The 27,193-nt window shown below is 41.0% G+C and overlaps 2 protein-coding genes across 4 annotated transcripts in view; one reads left to right on the top strand and one right to left on the bottom strand.

Moving 5' to 3' along the window:
- The window catches only part of LOC106086282 (neurobeachin-like protein 1), a 296,682-nt gene that overhangs the window by 58,080 nt on the left and 211,409 nt on the right, over positions 1-27,193 (bottom strand). The gene's annotated exons all lie outside the window — the stretch shown is intronic.
- Positions 5,652-27,193, top strand: part of LOC106086326 (uncharacterized) — a 40,597-nt gene continuing 19,055 nt past the window's right edge. Inside the window, exons 1-4 of the mRNA XM_059361087.1 lie at positions 5,652-5,678; positions 5,751-6,182; positions 6,248-6,442; positions 15,311-15,695. Of these exons, the coding sequence (XP_059217070.1) occupies positions 5,667-5,678; positions 5,751-6,182; positions 6,248-6,442; positions 15,311-15,695 (1,024 nt within the window). The 5' untranslated portion in view covers positions 5,652-5,666. The remainder of the gene's footprint in view (positions 5,679-5,750; positions 6,183-6,247; positions 6,443-15,310; positions 15,696-27,193) is intronic.

Below are 27,193 nucleotides of genomic sequence, written 5' to 3'. Positions count from 1 at the left end.
ACAGTGGGATAGAAAGAAAAAAAAAAAAAAAAAAAAACTAGCAATAAATATGCCATTTGGGAACGGATAGAGTTCTATGAAATTTTAAATTGTTAGAGCTGAGGTGGGGATAACCACCGTTGACAAATTTTCTGATCTTCTCTTCAGGATTCGAAATCAGGCGTTTAACTTCATAGGCGGACATGTTAAACTGTGTTACGGTGGCCTCCTGTATTGCGGTAATCCAGTATTAGTGAATCGATAACCACTTAATAAGTCGTCTGGAGTAGTTGGCTTTAGAATTGAACACTTCGCAAAGACTTTTTCCTCTGAAGTTGTCACAATATTGCCTTGTCTCCTTTCTTGTGCACCCGAAGAGGTTCCAATCTTCGGGAATGCCAAATGAACTGGACGAACTAATGCATAAGTCTAATCAGGGTGTCGCCTCCGGTCTTAACTAGTTCAGCTAGCAACCCATCAGCTTTTGCTGCCTTGTTGTTCTTTACATTCCATGCCGAGCTATGCTCCACCTACGATTGACGTTCGAGCTGTCATCAACACATTGCTCTCATATGGGACGTCACAATTGTCAGGCTGTAATGAATGTTTCAGGGTCTCCTGCCGGTCGTGGTACCAGTTTAAAGTCTTCGGTCAGACTACCAAAACACTACTACCAGATGTACTCTAAATCGTCCCGGACTGGTCACCTATGAAAATAGGAGAATATCGCCCTATCAGAATACAAAATAAGTTGCAAAAATGGAACATACACAAGGAAGACACACAAAACCTAAAACTCAACATTGCAGCTCTTACTAGCAACGCAACACAAATCAGCTCCAACAGGGACTCAATAATAAACAAGGCCACTCTTACGGATGTCAGACACTACCACAAGGCAACGGAAAACGTTGCTCCCATATGGGTTCTCGTTATTGTCAGGCTTGAGCTGATATACCAGAAAGGTTAGGTTAGGTTTAAGTGGCAGTCTGCCATCAGACTCACTTAGACGTTTTCATCCATTGTGATACCACAGGAACAGGAGAAGGAAGATGCCTTCTAGTTTCTGCCGTTGAACCATCCAGATCGCTTTAAAAAGTCCAATAACTTGCGAATGTTCACATCCGCTAAATCAGACAGGTTCTCAAAGAAATGAGAACCTAAAGTGAAACCCCTTCTGACTGCTAGTGCGAGACACACACACAGAAGGTCTCTGGTCTCTTCTTCCTCGATGTCCTCACAGCTGCTGCAAAAGTAGTTGCTGCCAACCTTCAGTCTGTCAGCATGTTTTCCGATTAGACAGTGACCTGTCATGATGGACACAATGACTGAGACGTCTGTTCTAGCCAGTGACAGAAAGGCGGTAGACCTCTAGAAGTATAGATTAGGCCACATAGTTTTGGAATGCTCTTTGTGACCATCTATCATTCGTTGTCCTTCGGGCCTGGTCCTGAAAACTTAGCTTACATGTCGCTAGAGGCATACCCACAGATTCCAGTATCGCTGGAATGTGTACGGTAGCTCCTAGTCTCGCAAGCTCGTTCGCTTTACAATTCCCTGGGATATCTCTGTGGCCCGACACCCAGAACAGGTGCATTTTTAACTGTTCAACCATCTCGTTGAGAGATCTGCGACAGTAGAGTGCGGTTTTTATGTTCAGAAATACGTTCTCTAGGGATTTAATGGCTGTCTGAAAAGATATTTATGCTAATAGTCGTAATAACACTATATTTCTGGCATTCCACCACTTTCTTAATTTCAAGGATCTTCGCTTGATACACACTGCAGTGGTCGGGTAACCTTTTCGATATGAACAGTTCTAGAACTTTAGAGTACACACCAAAGCCCACCTGGTCGTTTGGTTTGCAACCATCCGTATAAAAGTCTATGATACTTTTTTTACTGGGGATATTGTAGTTCCAATCGGTTCCATCAGGAATAGTGGTACAGTACTTTTTATCAAAAAGCGGCTCAGGTAGGGTGTAATCCACACTGCCTGGAATATCGGACATTGTATCAAGGATAACACAGTGTCCGTAGCCGCCACATGACCGATGAGAAAGCTCCCTTAATCTCACAGCAGTGGTGGCTGCAATTTGTCTAGCCACAATGTCCAGAGGCATAACATGTAGCATTAAATTCAGTGCATCAGATTGTTTCGTCTCCGGTCACCATCAGCCTCATCTAATGTAGCAATTTTCCAGTCGGTGGTTGAAATATTGAGATTACATTCCCTTAGTCTTCCAAGTATCGATTCAGGATCTAAGGGAATCCTTGATATCCAAGCATGCGCCATTGGTCGAGAAGAAATATCTTCCTTTTTGACCAAATCGAGTGTCTCACCTGGCCAGATCTCACCACTCTTTTTTAGCGCACAACGATACATTTGAATTGAGCGTTGATTCTCGAAGGCAATTAGTTTGTATCGGCCCCGATACCAGCCTGCATCGTCACAAACTGGAGGAGACCCAGGAAATTCAGCAAGGACATTGGAGTATACTGATAACAGTCAATTGACTATCCGACTCCACTTATGCTAGGTATGCAGCCCCGTTCTTCTCCCTTGTCCACAACTGCCATCACCAAACTGTCCCTAGCGACATTAGGCATAGGTTCTTGGACCCATTTTACTATTGTTCGACCTAGTTCTTTTAGGCATGGGTTGCCCCCCAGGTGACCGCAGCCTTTTGGCTGACTGCGGTTCAATTGCCGAATCTAGGCGTGTAGTCTTTGGGGTAGCCTGTGCAGCAAATTCCCGAGCCCAATTTAGGGAGTCTCTCTCCCTATTAGTGAGAGTCTTAGGATTATTCGCACCAAGCCTCTCAATACACATGAGAGCGATGCGTCTTCTATTATTCCAACATCTGAAAGAGCGTGCTGGTTTGCCGGAAAAGGCCGATGGCAGACCGCTCCAGCAGTCGAGGTTTCAGTAGCAGACAACATGATACGGCCTGATACCACCACCGCAACTGTGCGGTCATAAGAGTCCATTCTAAGCCTACTCCCGGGCTCTAGATCTGCGGCTTCACTGGAAACAGACGCAGATCATCAACCGCCTAACGGATAGCTCTATCGCAGCTATCCTTGAGTGACTTAAAATTTTTCTTCCAAAAATAATGACCTATTATGAGATACAGGAAAATTCTTACAGTGCGAAATAACTAAACGTCTGCTCCACTCAACTCCACAGCCTCAAGACTACTACCAGTTGCACTCCAAATCGTCAAAAAGCCAGCCTTACGGATGACAGATACTACCACAAGCATCGGAAATAACCAAAAAGGACAAAACAGCGCAATACAGGTTCCAGGACATGTCATGCTCAACACGAAAGCACTCGGTCGCTCTTGCACAGCAACACCTCGTTATGAATAACTAGCATGCATTCACGCCTTCACTTAATCTCATCCTTCTCCCATTAAATACTACTCGTGAAAATGTGGGCAACATAATAACTATCGAATCGTTTCCAAAGGCCATTCAAGAATCCCACACCGCCTCGGTAATCCCCATCGGGCTGAGATTTCTAATGTATTTAGTCCTCAAATCTCCAACAAATCTCCCCTGATGGAAAAGACCATTGAAGGAGTCATGTCCCGACAGTAGGAAACCCAGATTTAGACCAAAGCCAAGGCCTGAGCGGTTTCGTATAAACTTCGCGCCTTGAATAAATTCATAAGTCACCTGACCATTTAAGCTGTCCGTCCATCCACTTTTCCACCTATCAGACACTCCATAGAAGCACCAGCTCAAAATCACTAAACCAATTCTAACACATTAATCGAATTCTTCCCAGAGTACTTGAAAGCGGGGAGCTCTTTTTCTTCTTCCGCATTTTAACAGTGTTATGCTCTTCGGGAGATCTGATTCTCTTTCCAGCTTCCGTTTTCCAGTGCGGTAGAAGTTCTTTCCTTTCCAGCATCATGCGCTTTCGCCCAATTGCGCAGCCGGTACATACTCCTCAGTCTCCATCGTCGTGCACCGGATCGCTTTCTCGGTATGCTTGTGAGCTTAGCAAATCCATCGTTCACTTCTGCCACCATCCCGCTGCCCTTATCTCTCGATTCGGCTGCTATGACTGTTTCATTGACACTGTCACTGTCTGAAACCAAGTCCCTCTGGTGTATCCCTCTCTTCCTCATTCATTAGTCTGACGACTAGTTGTGCGCTTGAAGCATTACTCTCGACTACAGGTGCCAAGAAACCCACATCTATAGAAGGGGATAACAACATGCTGCGGTCTGACGCCACCACCGGAGCTGTTGGGTCTTTGGAGTTCATTTTGAGCCTCCTCCAAAAAGGCTTTAACAATTTTTCGTAACAGGTAGTACCTATTCCGAGATACAGATATTTATCTTTGAGGAGCGAAATGAAAACACGTTCGCTTCACTCAACGGCTACTTTATATGAATATTAAAACCCCAAAACCTAATCCGCACTTTCTGCCACTCCGTTAAGGTAGGCATTAGCACATGCAGCCTATGTCTATCCTCGTTAGGTAGTTAGTCTGCTGGTCGGCTATAGCACCGTCGAGTATATTGGTATATCTGGCGGGCAACCACTGACGCTGATTAAGTTGTGACAACCTTAACAACGTTCTCTCGGCCGAATCTCTGGCGTATATTGGGTTGCCCAAAAAGTAATTGCGGATTTTTCACATACTCGGCGTTGAAAAATTTTTTCACAGCTTGTGACTCTGTAATTGCATTCTTTCTTCTGTCAGTTATCAGCTGCTACTTTTAGCTTGCTTTAGAAAAAAAGTGTAAAAAAAGTATATTTGATTAAGGTTCATTCTAAGTTTTATTAAAAATGCATTTACTTTCTTTTAAAAAATCCGCAATTACTTTTGGGCAACCCAATAGATCAATCGGCTATCAATCCCTATCAAATCTCCAAGGAAATGTTTCAAAATTAGATTTTTATATAATTTCCATAGAAAATTTTGTTAAAATTTGATTTTCACAAAAAATTTTGCTTTGTTATCATTGAGTGCCTAAGGTGCCACCTATCTTTTTTTGAAATCATATTCTTGCAACGGAAAATTAAAAAAAAAAAAAACAGTCCACGCATGTGCATTTAATAGCCTGGGTTTGGTTTGGGCATATCAAAAACAAAAAAATTGATCTAAAATAGAAAAAGCCCAACTTTGGCAGAAAGGCAAAAACAAAACAGAAAAAAACAGCCAAACACATGAATCGCTCAGTGCCATTCAATGCAATCGTCACAACGAACAAACGATGAAGAAATCATCCGCATTTAAGAAAACGGACAAAACCAGATCTTGAAATGATTAGGCATGGCGAATACTCGTAAATGCGACTTGGATGTTGAACGTAGTGACCACCAAATGGAAGATGAAGAAAAATACGGCACCACCACCACTATATGAGAGTGGCACTCCATATTACAAGAACTTCTGTCGATCTGTCTGTCTAAATGTGTCTGTGTGAGTTTGTCTGTCTTTGCGCATTACGCGTATATCTCTGCCGATTTTGTAGAGATGAATGTGGTGGCATGGAATCGCACATTCCTAGGCATATAAAAGTGGTAACTTCTTTCAGAATGTATCTCAAACCAAAGTTAGATATTTGCTAGCCAACAGCAAATCGTCAAGTCCAAGTAGCATTGTGCACCGAGCATTGAAGCTTGCATCAATAAACCCGTAAACGAAACCAAACAAATAAGACATGTTCACAAAGGTAAGCAGGAAAAGGAAGAGAGGAAGCTGAAAATCCCATGGCTTTTATATTTGAATCCTTTCTCTCTCGCAGGTTATCTTAGTACTCTGTGTGTCCTTGTCAATGGCCATCTCGGTGCCCATTGGGCATGGTTATGGTCATGGACCAGCCATTTCTTATGCCGCAGCTCCCGCCATATCCTATGCAGCTCCTGCCATCAGCTATGCGGCCCCAGCTAAGGTGGCCGTAGCTGCTGCACCTGCCATCTCCTATGCTGCACCTGCCATCAGCTATGCTGCTCCCGCCGTTACTTATGCTGCACCCGCCAAGGTGGCAGTGGCGGCAGCACCCGCCATTGTTAAAGCCGTTGCACCAGAACCCTTCGATCCAAATCCCCAATATAGTTTTGCCTATGGCGTTTCAGATCATTCCACCGGTGACTCCAAATCGGCTCAAGAATCTTTGGTCAATGGTGTGGTCCATGGCAGCTATTCGCTGACGGAAGCTGATGGTTCCATTCGTAAGGTAAGAAGGCTTACCTTTCAAACTTCTGAAGCAGTTATTAATACTTAAAGTTTTATTGTGTATAGGTAACCTATACGGCTGATCACATTAATGGCTTCAATGCTGTAGTGGAGAAATCTGGTGGTGCTGTTGCCATTGCTAAGCCTGTGGTGGCTGTAGCTGCTGCTCCTGCTGTAGCCAAGGTGGCTGTAGCCGCTCCTGCCATTGCCAAAATAGCATATGCTGCCCCAGCCATTTCCTATGGCCATGGTTATCATCACTAAACATAAGGTTTTCAAAAACTATGACCAATGATTCGCTGGACGACGACAATGAAGAAGCTAACGTATTCTGGACTCGATGTGATTTTCTCTATAAAGTTGTGACTTCTACCTCCCCCCTCCCCGCCCAGAGGTCACAGCTCGTCATTATTGTACATTCATAAGTGTTAATTTTACTACAACTTAACTTATTCGCTTTGCTTTAGGCTCATCCTCATACTCTCACTCATATTGTCATTTTTTGGCGCTCTCACACTCTTGCGCTCTTGAATATCTAACAGTAAGGTCCCTGTTTACATCTGGGTATCTCTCTAGGTTAAAGAGTTGTATGAGAGTGCTTTATTTATATGTTACGCTTGTATGCTCTTTCAAGAGTTAAGGTTTACACTAGGCTGGCTCAATGAGTGGTCTGGTGTAAACCAAAGTATTTGTTGTAATTATTATTTTTGTTGTTTTGATTCTTTCTGCTCGTTATTATTGTTGTTAATATTGTATATATATGTGTATATGTTATGTATTTATTATCATCATCAAAACCGCCATGTATCCAATAATTGTTGGTACAAACTCCTTGTACACATGTACATATTTTATGTATGTAACAATGATTGTGTGTGTGTTTTTAGCATGTAAGTGACTCGAATTTCTCGTAGATTGACTCTCCGAAGATATATCGTGTGCATTTACTGAATAAAAGGTTCAGTACAAAAATATATGCCAAAGAGAGTTTGTAATTTGAGAAGAATGGGAAAATGGTGAGTATAATAAGGGAATTTATAAGAAAAGAACTTGGGTGCAAAGAAAACTAAGCTGGATATGGCAACCTTTGTAAATATCCCTATACTAAAATACAAAAATAAAAGTGTTTATCTGGCATCTAATGTTTATTAACAAGGGGTCAATATTCAAGGATTATCGCAGCATAATAGGCATAATGTAACGCCACTCAAGGTTTGGAACTTTGCATTGCATATCTATTCCCAAATGACAGTATCCATCATAAACAATTTTACATCTTTATAAAAATATGTTTTAGTTTATTTTCTGCTATCACTTCGTTATCACATTCGTATGGCAGGCTAATAAACATATCATGTTTCCTTTCAACTCATAGTACGCATACACTTATCCAACTAAGCCCACTCAACGCCTGTGGATGATTATCGCTAATCACATATTAACAATGTTGGTGTTAAATGTGCAAGCAATGGTGATTAAATTTAATAGACCCTCATAAAAAAAAAACTTGACGGAGTGGACAAAACATGCAAAAAAAGATAATCCGTCACTATTAAAACGTAATGAAGACGTCAAGCTTAACCGACACTTATGAGTGGGTAATATGAGCATATAATGAAGCCACTTGAATGGTTGTCATAAAATCAAAATTGGTTACAAGCAGCAAAAAAAAGAGTAAAAAACAGGTAAAAGCGAGTAAAGTTTGGACTGGCTGAACTTTGTAAAATTTGCCAACATTTCTGTTCCTAAAATTTTGTGGGGAATTGCAAAACACTACTGAGGCATCTAGGTTGCGCACAGTGCTCTCGAAGGATCCCATCACGCCTATATGGGCAGGAGACGGTGCAACTTTTGATGGAGGCTCATTTCCCAGATGGTCGGCGATCGCAATACATACACATGTGGGCTGAACGGATGACCTCATCAGGGACATCGTGGACGAGGAGAAGATAACGTGGGCGGTCCGCACTTTCCGGCGATTTAAGTCGGCCGGACCTGACAGAATTATCTCGGCACTGCTGCAGGAGTCCCTAGGAGTCACCCTGCCATGACATGAGCAGATCTTTAGGGCAAGCCTGGCATGATCCTGCATACCGAGGGCATGAAGGGAAGTCAAAGTGGTTTTTATCCCCAAGGCGGGAAGAATAAACCACAGTACTGCGAAGGATTATAGGCCTATTAGTCTGTCATCGTTTTTGCTGAAAACACTGGAAAGACTGATTGATCTGAAGGTGAGAGGGGGACTGATGCCGGAAAACTTTAGTGGGGCACAACAAGCATACCTCAAAGGCAGGTCGGTGGAGACGGCCCTTCACGAGATGGTACAGGAGGTTGAGACGTCTCTTCGACAGAAGGATTACACTTTGGCGGCCTTCTTGGATATTGTGGGGGCCTTCAATAATGTGGAGATAGTGGCGATAGTCGCCGCACTGGACCGCACGGAGATTCACCCCTTAATCTTCCAATGGACAAATAATATGCTTTCTGGCAGGATTATTAATGCGAACCTGGGAGTGTGGTCAGAAGGCGGGTAACCACAGGAACCCCCCAAGGAGGGGTGTTCTCACCGATTCTATGGAACCTCGTGATTAATGGGATTCTGATGGATCTCATTGGCGACGGCATGAGGAATATCGCTAATGCGGACGACGTCGTGCTGCTGGTCCGAGACAGGTTTCCCTTGACGATCAGCGAGATCATGGAAGGGTTACTGAGAAGGTTGTCACGATGGGCTACCAGAAATGGGTTGAGGACCGACCCAGGGAAGACGAAGCTGGTGCTCTTTACACGTATATATAAGATACCAGAGTTCAGACTCCCGTCCTTGGATGGGGTCACCCTGCGGTTGTCGAAAGAGGCGAAGTACCTAGGCATAGCCCTCGATTCAAAACTGTCCTGGAAGAGGAACACCGAAGAAAGAAGCCGTAAGGCACTGTGCGCTTTTTACTCCTGCAGGAGGATGTTCGGTGGGAAGTGGGGGGTAACTCCCAGGATGTTTTATTGAATATATACGGCCATCGTGAGAACAGTACTGGCCTATGGAGCACTGGTATGGTGGAATGCAGTAGACCGATCTGAACCATATACGAATGTCGAAAAGCCCAACATAACTCACTTTGTCAAATTTGAGCGAAATCGGATTATAAATGTGCCTTTTATGGGGCCAGGACTTTAAATCGAGAGATCGGTCTATATGGCAGCAATATTCAAATCTGAACCGAACTGGACCAAATTAAAGAGGGGTGTCGAAGGGCCTAACACAATTCACTGTCCGAAATTTTGGCGAAATCGGATAATAAATGCTCCTTTTATGGGACCAAAGCCTTAAATCGAGAGATCGGTTTATATGGCAGCAATATTCAAATCTGAACCGATCTGGACCAAATTGAAGAGGGGTGTCGAAGGGCCTAACACAATTCACTGTCCCAAATTTCGGTGAAATCGGATAATAAATGCGCCTTTTATGGGACCAAAACCTTAAATCGAAAGATCGGTTTATATGGCAGCTATATCCAAATCTGGACCGATCTGAGCCAAAATGAAGAAGGATGTTGACTGGCCTAACACAACTCAATGTCCCAGCAAAATCGGACAATAAATGTGGCTTTTGTGGGCCTAAGACCCTAAATCGGTGGATTGGTCTATATGGGGGCTATATCAAGATATAGTCCGCTATAGCCCATCTTCGAACTTAACCTGCTTATGGACAAAAAAAAAATCTGGTCAAAGTTTCAGCTCAATATTTAAAGACTGTAGCGTGATTTCAACTGGCAGACTGATGGACATGGCTAGATCGTCTTAGATTTTTAGGACGATCAAGTATATATATACTTTATAGGGTCGGAAATGGATATTTCAATGTGTTGCAAACGGAATGACAAAATGAACATACCCCCATACTTCGGTGGTGGGTATAACTAGGAAATAATATTCCGTGTGAGAACGGGTAGAGATATCTTTTTGAAATTTGTTATAGTTAGAGCTGAGGTGTTAGTGAGATGGCGTGCAAAACTTCAAAGGCCTAGGTTATCCGGGAGCCTGTTGATATGCCCCTAAAGTTGGTCACCTCGGTATTTCGCAAATTTCTGGGGCTGTCAAATCTTCGTTTGCCGTCCAATTTCCAAATGCCACACACGTCAAAGTCGAGCCTTAAGCAATTGGTTTACCTACATGCCAAGTTGGACCATACACATTACATCCTTACAACATCCTCACCTGCGTTATGATACTCTTTCTCAAACACATCAATCAGTTGCTTCTCTTACACTCACATATCTCATGGTAACATAATATGGCATTGCATTCACACAAATCACAGATGCTTAAGAAATATAATAACAAAAACAAAAATGCAAATGCCTCGCTCGAAAAAGCCGAGCCTAAAGGAATTGGCAGACCTTCATACCAAGTAGGGCCACGCACATCACACCTCCACAACACTCCCACCTATATAGTGATACCCTTTCTCTCGCACCATTTGTTTCTCTTACTCTTAAAACTAATACTCCCGTATATACTCCTATAAATGGCTTTGCATTCACACCCATAAAGAATGCTTAAGAAAAACAACAGGGCGGAAATTTGCCCAACATTCTTAGAGATATATCTCAGGAAACCCTACATACGGCAGCAAAGTGGGTTACCGAAAGTGGCTAAGGCTTAAATCGGTCTAAGACGGAAGTTGTTCTTTTCAGCAGGAGATACAAGCTACACATAATGGCACCTGTCTCCTTGGAAGGACAGAATGTTCCATTTACTGAAAGCCCAAAATATCTGTCACACCTATAATTTTATATGGTTGTTGTTGTTGTAGCCACATTTTCATGTGGAGGTGGCGATCCTCGTCAAGCTCCCCAGATGAGGAAGTTTGTTCCGGTCCAAAAGAACGATCACCACGGAAACAGGGTGCCCATTGGTTATTTAAAGGCGCCAATATGTCGCCTTGTCTATATGGTGTTATAGTCTGGTGGAAGGCGCTTCAAAAGTCCACCTACTGCTCAATATTCAGCCGGTTTTAAAGGATGGTTTGTTTGTGCATTACAATCACACTAAGGACGACACCATCTGATTCACTGAATGTAAAGCTACACATAATGCCACTGGAAATTGTGGTTAGACAAACTGCTGCGACCACAGCAGTAAGGCTAAGGAAGCTTTCTCCTTGGTCATGCAGATGCTACGAACATTGTGTTATCTTTGATACAATGCTCGATGTCCCAAGCAGTGTGGTTTAAACATTGCCTGAGCCCCTTTTGATAAAAAAAAGTACTCTACCTCCACTGCACTGTTCTAAGTTAGGTATCCTGCCATGTTAAAACTTCTCTACCAAGTGGTGTCGCTATGTGGCACGCCGTTCGGACTCGGCATAACAAAAGGAGGCCCTTAAGGTCAAACTTAAATCAGACTGCACTCATTGAAAAAAGTATCCCCTGTTCCTTAATGAAATGTTCATGGGAAATTAAAAAAGTGGTAAAATGACTAGGAGACCAGAGGTTAGTATGTCGGCCTATGACGCTGAACGCCTGGGTTCGAATCCTGGCAAGAACATCAGAAAAAATATTCAGCGGTAGTTATCCACTCCACATGCTGGCGAATTTTATAAGGTTCGTTACCATTTAAAAACTTCTCCCCAAAAAGGTGTCGCACTGCTACACGGACTCGGCTACGAAAAGGAGGTCCCTTATAATTCAGCTTAAACTTGAATTGGACAGCACTCATTGATATGTGAGAAGTTTGTCACTACACCTTAATGGCATGTTCATGGGCAAATAAGCATTGAATGGCTAAGATATGCAATAACGACGATTGACATAAATATTTTTTTTCAGACAGTCATTAAATCTCTGGGGAACTTTTTTAAATTAAAAAACCACCCACGACGGATACAAATCTCTCAACGATATGGCTGAGCATTTCAAAATCTAACTGTTTTGGGTGCCGGACCACAGAGATATCCCAGGAAATTGTAAAGCGGACGAACTTGCGAGACTAGAAACTGCCTTACACGCATGCCTCTGGTGACATGTAAGCAAAGTCTTTAGGATTAGGCCCGAAGGGCAACTGATATAGATGGCCACAAAGGGGGGGTTGGGAATCAATCATTCAAAAAATTCAATTATTTGCTCTAATGGACCTATAGCCTAAACAATAGAGCAACTTGCATGGAAATTTTTATCCAAATATATTTCTTGGTATAATGTTAACCTCCTATAATGTCACCACCGCCATAGCATTCACTTAGTCATTACAAGGGCGCGTGGCAGTAAAAATATACATAAGCACGTTTTAATAAACTTAATGGTTATAGTAGACGTACAAATTAAATTTTCGGGTGAATCTTACTCCCGTTTATGGTAAATGCTGTTGACATACTTTGCACATTGCGCTTATATAAAACGTGTGACTACCGTTTAATCCATACAAAAAAAGTCTATGCACCGCTCGTACAATTTTGGCACAATTTTTGAAAATATGCTGTGAAGGCCCAATGCATCGATTGAGGCATTTTATAATGCAATAATTGGTGGGTGGTGGTGGGTCATTTGTTTTTCGATTTGGATTTGGTTTAAGGTACATTTAAATGGCTGATGTGGGGGGAGAGATGGTTAAGGCAATGAACATTTCTATTGCAGACATTAAATTGTATTCCCGACACTATTTTCAATTTCTTTAAAAGCCAGTCCACTGTCAATGGAAACTATCAGTTTTATACCGCAATTAAAGTGATCAACATCAACTAATTGTCATTTAACTACAAACAAAATAAACAACAAAAACAATTCAAACAAAAAATGGCTTTCCTAAAGGTGAGTGGTGTCAACCCAAGGAAAAGTCCTTTAGCCGAAAGAAGTGAAGTGAATAGCGTAAATCAAAAATTAAACTGGACTGTGCGTCGTGCAACAAAAATTGCATTCAGAGTGTCACGTATTAAGAAAAAAGGATACAAATTCGAAATAATAATTTATTAAAGGCTAAATGGCTAGTTAAAGCCAAAATGATTTTAAGTGAACCCCTTGAGAAATGTCCTTACAAATAATAATAAGGGGCATACTTTTTATAGCCGAGCCCGAACGGCGTGCCGCAGTGCGATACCTCTTTGGGGAGAAGTTTTTAAACGGCACAGAACCTCACAAATGTTGCCAGCATTAGCAGGGGCTTCCACCGCTGAAGTTTTTTTTTTTTGATGTTCTAGTCAGGATTAATTTTCGTAACCATTTCAAAAAAAAAACAATGCGCGCTGTAGGTGCTCACGATTTAACATTAAGTGAGAGAGCTATACTTGGTAATGGATGATGATGATGGTAATGGATTCGTAATAGATGAAAGTCATAGTAGGATTGAACACACTAAACGTCATAAAATTTAGATAAGTAAGGGCTCTAGAAATCATTTTGGAAGATCAGTATTTTTGGAAGTTATATCATGTTATGGACTTGCTTGGACCACACTCATGTCTTCGAAACACAAGGAAACATCAAATTCAACATTTTCGTCAAATGGTAATACAGCTAGGACCAATGCCTTTGTGGGTTCTGGAAAGGAGTTGTCGCTTATGGTGATGATGCACTATTATTATGCATTATTGTGGTCACGGCGAAGTTTTAGTAATCACTTATATGGGGATATAAGTATGGGCAATGGCACTTGAGGTAAAACTTCATTCCAGCTGAGGGCTGCACTGTCCTGACCAGTATACATCATCATCATCACTCCCAAAGGCAATTTTTTTCTATGAAAATTCCATTGAGGAACAGGGACAAACTTCTAACATATAAATTAGTGCTGTCCGATTCACGTTTTGGCTCAATGATAAGAGGCCTCTTTTTTACAGCCGAGTCCCTATTGCGTGCCGCAATCAGTGTATCAGGTTATGAACCGATTTGAACCACACCTTGCAAAGTTGTCGGAAGTCCAAACAAAAGACTTCATAAAAAATTTAAGCGAAATTGGATAATATTGGGTTGCCCAAAAATTAATTGCGGATTTTTCATATAGTCGGCGTTGACAAATTTTTTCACAGCTTGTGACTCTGTAATTGCATTCTTTCTTCTGTCAGTTATCAGCTGTTACTTTTAGCTTGCTTTAGAAAAAATGTGTGAAAAAAATATATTTGATTAAAGTTCATTCTAAGTTTTATTAACAATGCATTTACTTTCTTTTAAAAAATCCGCAATTACTTTTTGGGCAACCCAATAATTGCGCACAATACAGGCTCAGGAAGTCAAGATCCAAGATCGGTTTATATGGTTGCTTTATTAAACATGGACCGATATGGCCCGTTTACAATCTTAACCGACCTACACTAATAGGAAGTTTATGTCCAAAATTTTAAGTGTTTAGCTTAACTCCTTCGAAAGTAAGTGTGGTTTCCAAACACAGAAAGACAGGCGGACGGAAATGACTGGATCGACTTAAAATATCAAGGCAATCAATCATATATACTTTATGGGGTCTTAGACCATAATGGAGGGTATAAATACTTATTCAATGTTATACAAAAGACTCAAAGAAAGAAACTTAAATTTCTATTATTTTTGTTAGTGACCATTGGTGTCATGTAAGAAACTTAAATTGATTTCGATTTTTTTGTTATGGTTTTCATAAAAAAAAATTATTTTTTTTACAAAAGTTTGCATAATTTGATTTGTAATGATTTTTCATTGTTGAAATTAGATTTTTTTAGAAAATTTCACATACATATTTAAATTTAAAGAAAAGACTTAAGAAACGAACTCCCTCGTGCGTTCATTAGAGTATGAAATGAAAAGACTTAAGAGACAAGCTCCTTCGTGCTTTAATACGCCCCTACAAAGATAAAAGACATAAGACACACACTCATTGGTGCATTCATTCGGTGAAGATAAAAGACTTAAGACACAAACTTATTCGTGTATTCGTTCGGGTAATAAGATAAAAGACTTAAGAAACGAACTTCTTTACTTTACGTTACGCAAAGACTTAAGCAAACAGCAACACACTTCTCACATATCAATGAGTGCTGTCCGATTCAAGTTATAGGCCCTTTTTAGACGATAAAGGGTCGCAGAGGCATATCAACAGGACAAAAAAATCTCTCATTCTATTCCTATTAAATAATTTATTTATTTAAAAATTGTGTGTTTTTTGCAGATTACATTCATCTGCTTGGCAATGGTTGCTGTCATGGAGTGTGCCCTTCTTAGAGCAGCAGCTCCAGTCGCTGTGGCTCCTGCACCTGTAGCTCCTGCCCTACTCCATACCGAAGTCGATCCCCATCCCCAGTATGCTTTTGCCTACAATGTTCAGGATGCTTTGACCGGAGACAGCAAAAGCCAACAAGAAGTCAGAGATGGTGATGTAGTCAAAGGTTCCTACTCAGTCGTTGATGCTGATGGTTCACTGAGAACAGTGTTCTATACAGCTGATCCCATTAATGGTTTCAATGCTGTTGTACAACGTGGTCCCGTGCCTGTTGCTGTAGCTCGGCCAGTGGCTCCAGTGGCCCCTGTGGCAGCAGTGCCAGCTCGTGTGTTTGGTTAGTGACTAAATCGTAATTTCTACGAAACTCTCCTAACTTCACCACCTCCTAACTCTCGTCTTTCTTTAGATGTTTTTGTTTTAAATTCTTAGGACAAGTCATTTTTATTTAAAACTATTTTGTTTAGTATTGTTTGTAGTTGTTTATTATTATTTTTTTTTAATATTTAAATATAATATATAATATTTAGAAATAAGTAACAAAAACTAGCGTTATATTTTTAATGTGGATTCATTAGCCTGCACAGCCTACACATGAAACCTGACACATGCTCGTTAGGTGACAACGAAATGTTATATATGGCACTACTGCAGTGGGCTCGCTCGCTTGTTGCTCTATGACAATGATTTGGGGTTCTTAAAGTGAAAAAAAAACCGAATCTTATAGGTGTCTCTGCTGTACTGTTGTTGTTATTGTTTGTGTTTGTGTTGGTTATAAATCAAAATGTTTTCAAATTGTTTAGACAGACAAGCCTACGTTCGAACGCATTCTATGTAAGTGCGTTAAGCACCGATGTCGCTGAGGTGTTGGCTGCATTTTTTTTCTTCTTCGTCATGACGGTTGGCAATTTAGATTGGTTTTACAAAAACAAAACCGTTTGGTGAGTGTTTATAGTTATCAGGCCTTTTTTCTTTTAATTTCAAAATAAACTACACATGGTGGATTGCGTTTAAAAAATTAATAAAATTAAGAAATACGACACAGAGAAGGTATATCGGATCAATTTAAAAAACATATGGAGTATTAGAATAATGGCAATACGGAACACTTTTAAGAGATCGATGTCAGTTCAGTATAAGTAAAAATGGATTTGAATTTTGTCGATTCAAACTTTCTATATCTCTCACCACGAATCGTTGACCGACCCATACTACGAACAGGGGGTTGGTTAATGTCACATGGTGGACGTATTTGACCATTTACTACATCGAATTTCTTTGAAACTCACGGTGTAAACTTACAGCCGGATACCACAGAATATCAGCTAATTTCGATGAGTTGGCGTGGGCAAACCATTGCCCACCCCATGAAAAGGAATGAAAATACGTACATGGGTGAAAGAAAAATTCCTAAGGAACACATGGTACGACCAGCAGTCGTACCATGCCAATAAAGTCAGGAATGTGGGAGACACCAGACGAAGGAGAGTCATCAGAAGAAAATATTGGGTTGCCCAAAAAGTAATTGCGGATTTTTAAAAAGAAAGTAAATGCATTTTTAATAAAACTTAGAATGAACTTTAATCAAATATACTTTTTTTACACTTTTTTTTTTAAAGCAAGCTAAAAATCACAGCTGATTACTGACAGAAGAAAGAATGCAATTACAGAGTCACAAGCCGTTGAAAAAATTTGTCAACGCCGACTATATGAAAAATCCGCAACTACTTTTTGGGCAACCCAATAGAGCGACGAGGGTACCTCAGAACCTACCAGTGACTAGTCGGAATGAGGTTAGCATACACCTATGAAGAATAACTAGGCAGCAAGAACTTAGAGGGTTAGGTCGAAAAGAGATTGCAGCTTCTTATCCGCTCCATGCCACAATGTAATAGGGTGGGGCGATTTGATCATCCTAAGAACCCTTCTTGGGCTTTTACGGAGCAAAAAATTTCACTAGGCCAAACGTCTATGGAGAAAATCAAGCCTCCAGATTTTGACTTGCAGTTTTTTCTCTTTTTGTCACGTTTTTTTTTGCATATTTTGGTCTATAACACCGAAACCATTGAGATTTTCGGTCCAATACTACGACAAAAACTATAGCCAAGACAATAGTTAAGAACTTTCCAGTGAAAGTGGAAAATTTTCGTAAAAATATTAATAAATTGCTATGAATAGAAAATGGTGATTACGATTTTCACGAAAAATTCGCACTTTCTTAGAGACAAAACTGCCTGAAGAAGCGTTCCATTGCTTTTGCGAAGTACAAGAGTGTTCTTAACTATTGTTTTGCCTTCAATTTTTACCTGGAGGCGTACAATCCCAAAAATCTCCATAGAGGTACAATCCCAAAAATCAGAAACGCGAAGGGCCCATTAAGTTTTTTTTCCATTTTTTCCATAAGTTGAAAAAAGTCTGCGAATATAAATCCGTCCATGCCACTATGGACATACACCTAACGATGCGGATTATGTCATTCTCAGAGAAGGCGTTAATCTTCATCTTACTGTTCATTCATCAACTGTTTGTGACCTTAACGCATTGGTTGTTATTGTCCTTATGGCCAGTTTACTGTCCGCAGTCCTCTGGCCTTCACTGCCAAATCGTCTGCTTTTTCATTCCCCCCTACTCCAGAGAAGGCGTTAATCTTCTTCTTACACTCCAAGACTGTTAGTGGCTTTACCGTCCTGGTTGTTATTGCCCTTAAGGCCAGTTGACTATCCTTAAAGATGTCACAATCGATGTCCTCGCTTTAGCACCATACCACCTCACGCATTCCATGATCGCCCGGATCTCCGCCTGCAGGACTTTATTATGGTCAGGCAGTCAAACAGATCTCAGACCCTGGGTGTTCAATGAAGACCCCCAGGCCCACTCTGTTCTCAAGCTTTGATCCATCCGTGTAACATGATATTCCAGATTGAAATACCAAAGTTCCGTCACTGCAAGACTGTTCCTCTGGCAGCAATGTCACGTACTCGACCTCAAGTTTCATTTCAGGTATCCGATCGGAAACCTCTTCTAATCCATCCAGGTTTTCTAACGTTGCATCGATTATAGCACAATGGTATGACCTGCTCCTATCCTCTATCCATTCTCCCATCGCCTTAAGTCTCATAGCCGTAGTGATTGATATTTAGAATAGTCTCGATTGCCTTAGCCGGCGTGGTCTTAATCGCACAGCCTATGCCAACGCATCATGTTTTCTAAACCTGTTGAATTATCCTTATGTTGCAATTTTCACAGTCCGCCCAACTTTTGAGCCGTAAATAAGTATTGGTCTAATAACGCTCCTGTAGAGCCAGTGGACTATTCTCGAATTCAGGCCCCATTTCGAGCCTACGGCCCGTCTAAATAGTGTCCAACGTCTGTAAGACTTTTCAGTACGCTGATGAATGTGACACTTCCAAGACACTTCCAATTCAGTTTCCTGTCCCAGAACGCACCTAAGTATTAGACCTTGCCAGATATTGAAATCGTTCTATTGCAGAAAAGTGGTGCGTCAAAATGGCCCACCTTCGTCTTCCTCGTGAACAAGCAGATTTCAGTCTTCTCTAGGTTAATATTCAAACCCCAGTCGCAGCCATTCAGTATCAACCTCCTCGAAGAAGAGAATTATCGGAAGAATATAAGAGAGAGAATTGAGGATACCTTAGAACCCATCCCTGACGACGGTATTGACAAATTAGTCAGAATGAGATCAGCATAGTTGTAATCTATCTGAAGAATAACCAGGCAGCTTCTTATCCGCCCCATGCTACTATGGGCATATACCTAAGCCAGTTATCGGGCTGTTGTGTGGTCTAAAACCTAAAAGCTACGCCGAAGAGATCTATGTCAGTAATTTCGTGCTGCTCACAAAATGTTTTATGGTGTTCCATTTTATGCTCCCCTTACCTGCGAGGGCTGCTATATAAGTTTCTGACCTGGACATACAAATTCAACGAAAGTTCGTGGGAGAAGCACTTCACATGTTTCTTCAGCGAAACAGATGCCAAGGCAACATGTAATGACCCTTTGTTTTATTTCTCCATCGCAGTCCACCAAACTATTAAAGCGTAAGCAAGTATTGGTTGTTTGTAGGCTCCATTACGAGCCTACGGGCCGCCTATATAGTGTCCAACATCTGTGCCCATTCTCAGTAGGCGCCTAGGTATGGCAATATCAGTTTCTATCCAAGATCACTCCCAGGAAATTGACCTTGTCGGATATCGAAATCTCTCTGTTGAGGAAACGTGGCACCTATAATTGGTCCACAGATCTCAGTCTTCTCTGAGTTTATATACAAAACTCTAGGTCTAGCCCAGTCGTATACCTTCTCCAAGACCCTTTCGGACTTACTGCATAGCTTATTCGGACCCCAATTCTTTAGAAGTTTTATAACATCAGTCATCATCTCAGTCAAAAAATGCAAATCTACCCATGAACATTCCATTAAGGAATGGGCAAACTTCTCACATATCAATGAGTGCAGATCGATTCAATGATAAGGGCGTATGGCGTACCGCAGTGCCATACCTCTTTGAAGAGAAGTTTCTATATGGTATAGTACCTCACAAATGTTGCCAGAATTGGGAGGGGATAACCGCTGCTTAAAATTTTTTTCTGATGTTCGCGCCAGTTTTCGAACCCAGTGGTTCAGCGTCATAAGCGGACATGGTAACCTTTGCGCTACGGCGGGCTCCAATCTTCTCAGTCATGATCCATAATAGGTTATTCATGGTGGCTACCCATAAGAGTGGAAATTAAATGCCATCTGTGGCCTGCTCAGTGCCACTTTATCCCTTATAGTTACGATGTGGGACTCACAATTTATACACCTGTTCCTTAGCATATGGTTTACTCAGTCTTTAAGGACCCAGCCCAACTGGTACTGGTCTAAGGATTGAATGAGTGTGCTGGTCTTTATCTTGTTAAAGCCTAAAGCTAACGAGATAGTTTGGCCTTACCATCCGGGTAAATCCACCATAGACCAGCTAGTCACTCGATTTTGATTTAAGAGAATTTTTGTTTGCACTTTTGCGATAATCCAAAACAAAGAATTTGGTTTGAATAACACAGAACGGACAGCTTGACCGGCATCTTTTTTCTCGTGTGGTATTACAATGGACAAACATGTCCAAATGAGGCTGATTGCAGGCTGACACCTGAAACCTTACCTAAGCTTCAATGAAATTCTATCTCAAAAACTTTTAATTTGGAATTGTATAATTTATACATAAAATGTATAAATAAAAATCATGATTTACTTACAATTCCATTTAAACAATTCAAAATGCCATTTTAACACCTAGAACTCCAAACTATTGCCATAAAGCTAAAAAAGTGTTTCTTTTTTGGTATTTGTAGTTTTTGTTACAGTTTAGAATTTGCATAGTGTTTTTACTAAACCAAATTCCATTGCACTATGCTCACGATCTAGTGAGCCATAACAGGGTTTATCGATTTTCAATTTCTTTAAATGAAATGCCAATTTTATTTGAAAAATTGCCATGTTTCGTTTATCACAGCAAAGGCATTGACAGGCTCAAGTCAAGGATTACACAATTCATAACAATTTGGTTTAATTAATTCACCGCCTAGCAGGCAGCCACCATTCTTTTTTTTTGGAATTCGAAGGTGCCAATAAATCCAGTAGAGCACAAGTAAACTCGAAGTGTTATCAGTTTTTTAGGCAAACCACAATCAGTGATAAACCTTTTTTGCAATCTCAATGATAGGTTATATGGAGCACCTTTGTTACTGCGAGCCACCATGAGCAACTTCTATTCCAAACAAAAAAAAAAAAAAAAAAAAAAACTCAGCTAAGAATGAATGATACCAAGTGAGTTGCCAACAGAGTGCGAATCGAATTGGATGAAATTTTTAAAGAAAATCTAAACTTGATAAAATTCCCCTAATATTCTATATGTAAACTAGTAAGAAAAGGCAAAAGTCGGGCGGAGCCGACTATATAATATCCTACACCTAAACTACAATTATAAATTCGGACAATAGATATATGTATATGGGAGCTATATCTAAATCTGAACCGACTTTTTTCGAACAGATAGTTTGAAAATCCGACGATTAGTACATATGAGTGATATATCCATATCTGAACCGATATTGTGGAAATCTTGCACATATGATAAGATCACCAAAAAATCGGTTGAAAATTGTAGTTACTATGTCCATTTAAGTGAAAATCGGGCGATACATATATATGCGAGCTATATCAAAATCTGAACCGATTTTGATGAAATCTTGCAGATATGTTAAGATCAGTAACAAAACAATCTGTGCCAAATTTTGTGCGAATCGGTTGAAAATCATAGTTACTACAGCCATTTAAGTGCAAATCGGATGATACATATATATGGGAGCTATATCCAAATCTGAACCGATTTTAATGAAATCTTGCAGATACCTTAAGATCACTAACAAACCAATCCGTGCCAAGTTTTGTGCAGATCGGTTGAAAATTGTGAAAACTACGGCCATTTAAGTGCAAATCGGACGATACATATATATATATCAAAATCTGAACCGATTTTGATGAAATCTTGCAAGTATGTAAGGATCGGTAACAAACAAATCCTTGCCAAATTTTGTGCAGATCGGTTGCAAATTGTAGTAACTACGGCCATTTAAGTGCAAATCGGACGATACATATATATGGGAGCTATATCAAAATCTGAACCGATTTGAAATCTTGCAGGTATGTAAGGATCGGTAGCAAAACAATCCTTGCCAAAATTTGTGCAGTTCTGTTGAAAATTGTAGTTACTACGGCTATTTAAGTCCACATCGGACGATACATATATTTGGGAGCTATATCTAAATCTGAACCGATTTTTACCAAAATCAATAGCGTTCGCCCTTGGACCAAAAAAAAGTGACATGTGCAAAATTTCGTGACGATTGGACAGAAAATACGACCTGTACCTTGATTACAAGAATATATGGACTCACAGACGGACATGGCTAAATCGAATCAGAAAGTGATTCTGAGTCGATCGGTATATTTATCATTGGGTCTAGCTCTTCTCCTTCTTAGCGTTGCAAACAAATGCTCAAACTTATAATACCCTGTACCACAGTGGTGGTGTAGGGTAAAAAATCGTATTTTCAAAAACCTTTTTAAAGATTAAATTTCTATGAAAAACTACTCTGGGTATGTATGTTTGTCTGTTCCTTTTAGACTCAACAAGTAAAAGCGTGGGCCGGGACGAATCTTGGGAACCCACCGGATTCTCCTAAAATATGGGAGCTCTATCCAGTTATAGACCTAATTTGACCGTGCTTAGCGCAGTTGGTGAGAGTCATAACAGAACACTTTTTGCAAAATTTCAGGCCAAATCGGAAAAATACGCGGCTTCCAGAGGCTCAAGAAGTCAAATCAGGGGATCGGTTGATACGGGAGCTATATCATGTTCGTGACCGATTTGAACCGTACTAAGCACAGTTGTTAGGAGAACAGAACACCATGTAGAAAATTTCCGCCAAATCGGATGAAAATTTCGGCTTCCTGGGGGCTCAAGATGTCAAATCGGGAAATCGGTTTATATGGGAGTTATATCAGGTTATAGACCGATTTAGAGCGTACTTGGCTCCGTTGTTGGGAGTCATAACAGAATACTTTGTGCAAAATTTCAGCCAAATCGGATGAAAATTGTGGCTTCCAGGGGCTCTGGAAGTCAAATCGGGAGATCCTTTTTTATGGGAGCTATATCGAAATCTGAACAGATATGACCTATTTGTAATCCCCAACAATTTTAAGCGGCTAGCTGTACGCATTCGACCGCTATCGTGATTTCGACAGACGGACGGACATGGCTAGTTCGAATCAGAATTTTGAGGCGATCAAGAATATATATTCTTTATGAGGTCCTAAATCAATATTTCGAGGTGTTACAAACCGAATGACTAGATTAGTATACCTCCATCCTATGGTGATGGGTATAAAAACGGCTTAACCGATTTTCTTGAAATTTTCACAAATTTTGGGGGTTGGTCTTGAGGAACGATAGGCCTCTTTGACCTCAATATGACCTCTTACCCTAAAACTACTACCCAAAAATAAAAGTGAACCGATCGGGACAGTATGGGATTCAAATGAAAGGTATTCAGAAGTAAAAGCTTCCGGATTGAGTTGAAAACCAACTTGAAAAAATTCGGAAGACTACACAGAAGAAGACTTGCGCAAGATAATTTAGATTGTGCAAGGATAGAGACGTTGACGAAAATGTCAACAGGATTACGACTGCATTGGAGGGGTCTTTCGAAGATAGTTGTTCTCTTCGGGAAAGGAAATCAGCCCAAGGAAAACCCTGGATGGTGATGATGAGAGATTCGCAATATTGGGAAAAAGGTCCGCAAACCTTTTATTTTAACAGAGCACGTCGCAAAAAGCGGAAGTTTTTTGGGATGTGTATTACACACGGCCTAAGGAATACAATAAGTTTATCAGAGCGGCAAAACGTGCCTCCTGGAAGTTTTCGATAGCGTTAATGACACCGCCAAGTTAAAAAAAGTTTCTCTCAAAAATCCATGTCCAAACTGAAACGTTATAGTAGACGACATGGGAATGAGAGCAGAGACAACGGAGGACATGTTGAGGTTTTTGATGAAAACCCATTTTTTACAGGATATGACGGGACTCACGGAGACAACGGAATCTTGGAATAATTAAAAGATTATGGTGAAGGAATCCTTGAGGAGCTTCAAACCATTTAATTAACACAGACCTGCCGGAATATTTCAGGATTTACAACAGAAGGAGACAGACGATCTGGCGTCCCATCTGGCCTGTATTTTCACAGCGTACTCCGAAAGTCTGGCAGGGGGCAAGGGTGGTATTTGTACCCAAGTCCGGCAAGGCAAGTTATGCGACACCAAAGGCCTACAGACCTATAAGCCCTACGTCCTTTCTACTCAAAACCCTGGAACGTATTGTGAACACCATGATAAAGAGTAGGACATCCAGCGAACTGCTCAAATACAAACAGTATGCCTATGTCAAGGGAAGGTCGGTGGAGACTGCCCTGCACGAGATTGTGCATAAAATAGAAGAATACTTCGACGCCAAAATCTACACCCTCTGGCGGTATGCATTGACATCGAGGGGGCTTTTAACAATGTGCGGTTCGACACATTGATCCAATCCTTAGACCAGTACCGGGCGGACCCGATCTTTAGAGACTGGATAAATCATATGCTAAGGAACAGGTGGATAAATTGTGTGTCCCATGGCATAAATATAAGGGAGAAAGTAGCACAGGGGGGCATTTATCGCCACTCCTATGGGTAACAACCATAAATGACCTATAACGGAAGCTGACTGAGGAGGAATTTGAACCCGTCTGCTAAGCAGACGTTGTTATAACGCTTCTAAGGGGTAAGGATCCGAACCAGTTATGCAAAAACGCGAAAGGGTATTACATATGGCATATGACTGGGCTAGATTTCTTCCTTATATTTATTTATTTAACGCAACAAGTTTCCTCAACGAAACGATTTCGATATCTGACAAGGTCAAATACTTATTAGTGATCTTGGAACAGGAAATTGAATTGGAAGTGTCAAACTCAGGAGCGTACTAAGAAGGCTCACAGATGTTGGGCACTAGGTAGACGGGCCGTAGGCTCGAAATGGCGCCTGAATTTGAGGTTAGTTCACTGGCTCTACAGGAGTGTGATTAGACCAATATTTACTTACGCCTCAGTAGTTTGGTGGACTACGATGGAGAAAAAGTGCAACATAAAGACCGTATAGAAGTTTCAGAGAACATGTTGTCTTAGCATAGGCAGAGCGATGAGGACCACGCCCATTAGAGCACTGGAGACTATTCTAGATATTCGACCCATTGACATACAGATTAAGCGTGAGCAGCCACTGCGGCTATGAGACTAAAGGCGATGGGAAAATGGATGGAGCAAAGGAGCAGCTCATACTTTCGCGGTATAATCAAGGCGACGATAGGAAATCTGGAAGGAAGGGAAGAGGTATCCGATCGGATACCTGAGATGACACTTGAGGTCGAGTGCGAGGCACTGATAACACTGGCACACTCTTGGCTTGACGGAACCCTAGTATTGCCATCTGGGAAATCATGTTACACGGATGGATCAAAGGTAGAGGATAGAGTGGGCTTGGGGGTCTACATTGAGAATCTGTTTTAGACTGCCTGACCAATACGGTCCCGCAGGCGGAGATCCGGGCGATCACGGAATGCGTGAGGTGGTGTGGTGCTAACGCGCGGACGTTAGGGTTGGACATCTTTACGGACAGTTAACAGGATATAAGAGCAATAACAAGAAGGACGGTAAGGTCACGAAGTCTTGGAGTGTAAGAAGGAGATTAATGTCTTCTTTGGGGATGGCAAAATCCCCATCGTTTGGGTGCCGGGCCATAACGGAGTACGGGGGAATGAGAGGGCAGATGATTTGGCGGTGAAGGCTAGAGGGCTTCCGTCAATAAACTTGGTTAACCGAAGAGCGTGGGCTCCGAATGCGGCGAAAATTCTATGGGGTGATCCGTATCGTGAGAGGACGAGGCTATTACTCCAAGGAAGTAAGAAGGAGGTCAGTAAAGCTTTTGGTGTCATAACGGGACACATAGGACTATGAGCTCACATATGCAAAATCGGTGCGGCAAGTGATAGCATGTGCAGGGCATATGGGAAAGATGATGAGACGTTGGAGCATTTCCTATGTCATTGCCCGGCACCGATACTTAAGGTGGGGACACGATACCATAAATGAACCAATTGAGGAGGTTGGCATGGAAAACAATTAAGTATTTTGTAAGTAGCACGGAATTCCTAACTTGAAATTTTCTTTTTCGATGTTACTTTTTAGTTTTTAGAGCGCACAACAAGCCGATTACTGGCTTAGGTCTATAGTGGCATGGGGCAGATTAAAATCTGCACCCTCTTTTCAACCAAACCTAACCTGAGATTTAAATAATTTTTTTTTTGATACGAAATATTTTTTAAGATTTTTTTTTAAATGAAATAAAAATTTTAGTTGGCAACACTCTTCTAAATCTAAAAAAAAATCAAATTTAAATAGTTGCGTGAGGGGTTATAGCTGGTCGGCTTTTGTGTTGCCTTTAGTTGCGTGGTGTTGAAGTACACGATCAGCTCATATCAGATCAGCAGCCCATAGCACGAAAATGTAACGTGGCAAACAATTCCACTTCGCTAAGAGAGTAATGGAACAGACGGACGAGCCTAGTAGTTCCTGCGGCTCCACTACACCCTCTAGGGGCCCAGTAGCAAGTTTAATTTTTAAACCAATTCAAGTCACCACACCTTAGAGTTGTTCACTTAAAAATTTCATGCGTTTCGCACATTCATTCATTGTTGGTGTGTATGTAAGTTACTTTTTAAAGTTTGAAACATATGCTCCCAAAAAAACAAAAAAACTTAAATTGGGGTTCACCATAGCAAAGTTTTAGCAAAATTTTGAACAACAAACTCGCTGTGCCACTTGGGCAAACTTTCATGGCATGCCTCCGTGGTCAAACAAACATGTGTATGAATTCATGCTGCATGCATGCAGCCTCCAAAGATTTGGTGGACACAATACGTTGCGGCCATGACGGACAACGTACTGCCAAACGGACAGACATTGAAAGGCCTGACACTCTTTACATAGGCTTAGTGGTTTGAACTGTAGATGTCAATTTATCGATCAACTATTTTTGGCTATTCAGTAGGCCCACCTCTCCCTAAATTTTGACATTTAGATATTGGCCTTTTAATAATTTCGGTTGTTTTGCTTCGTTTTTTCTTTCTTAGAATGTAGTGGAATTCTTAAGACTTCATTCATATTCTATTATTTATCCCAT

The sequence above is a fragment of the Stomoxys calcitrans genome, chromosome 1 (assembly GCF_963082655.1).
Source record: "Stomoxys calcitrans chromosome 1, idStoCalc2.1, whole genome shotgun sequence".
In the NCBI taxonomy this organism is placed as follows: Eukaryota; Metazoa; Arthropoda; class Insecta; order Diptera; family Muscidae; genus Stomoxys; species Stomoxys calcitrans.
The sequence above is the reverse complement of the archived record's forward strand: the minus strand, read 5'-3'. Positions and strand labels throughout refer to the sequence as shown.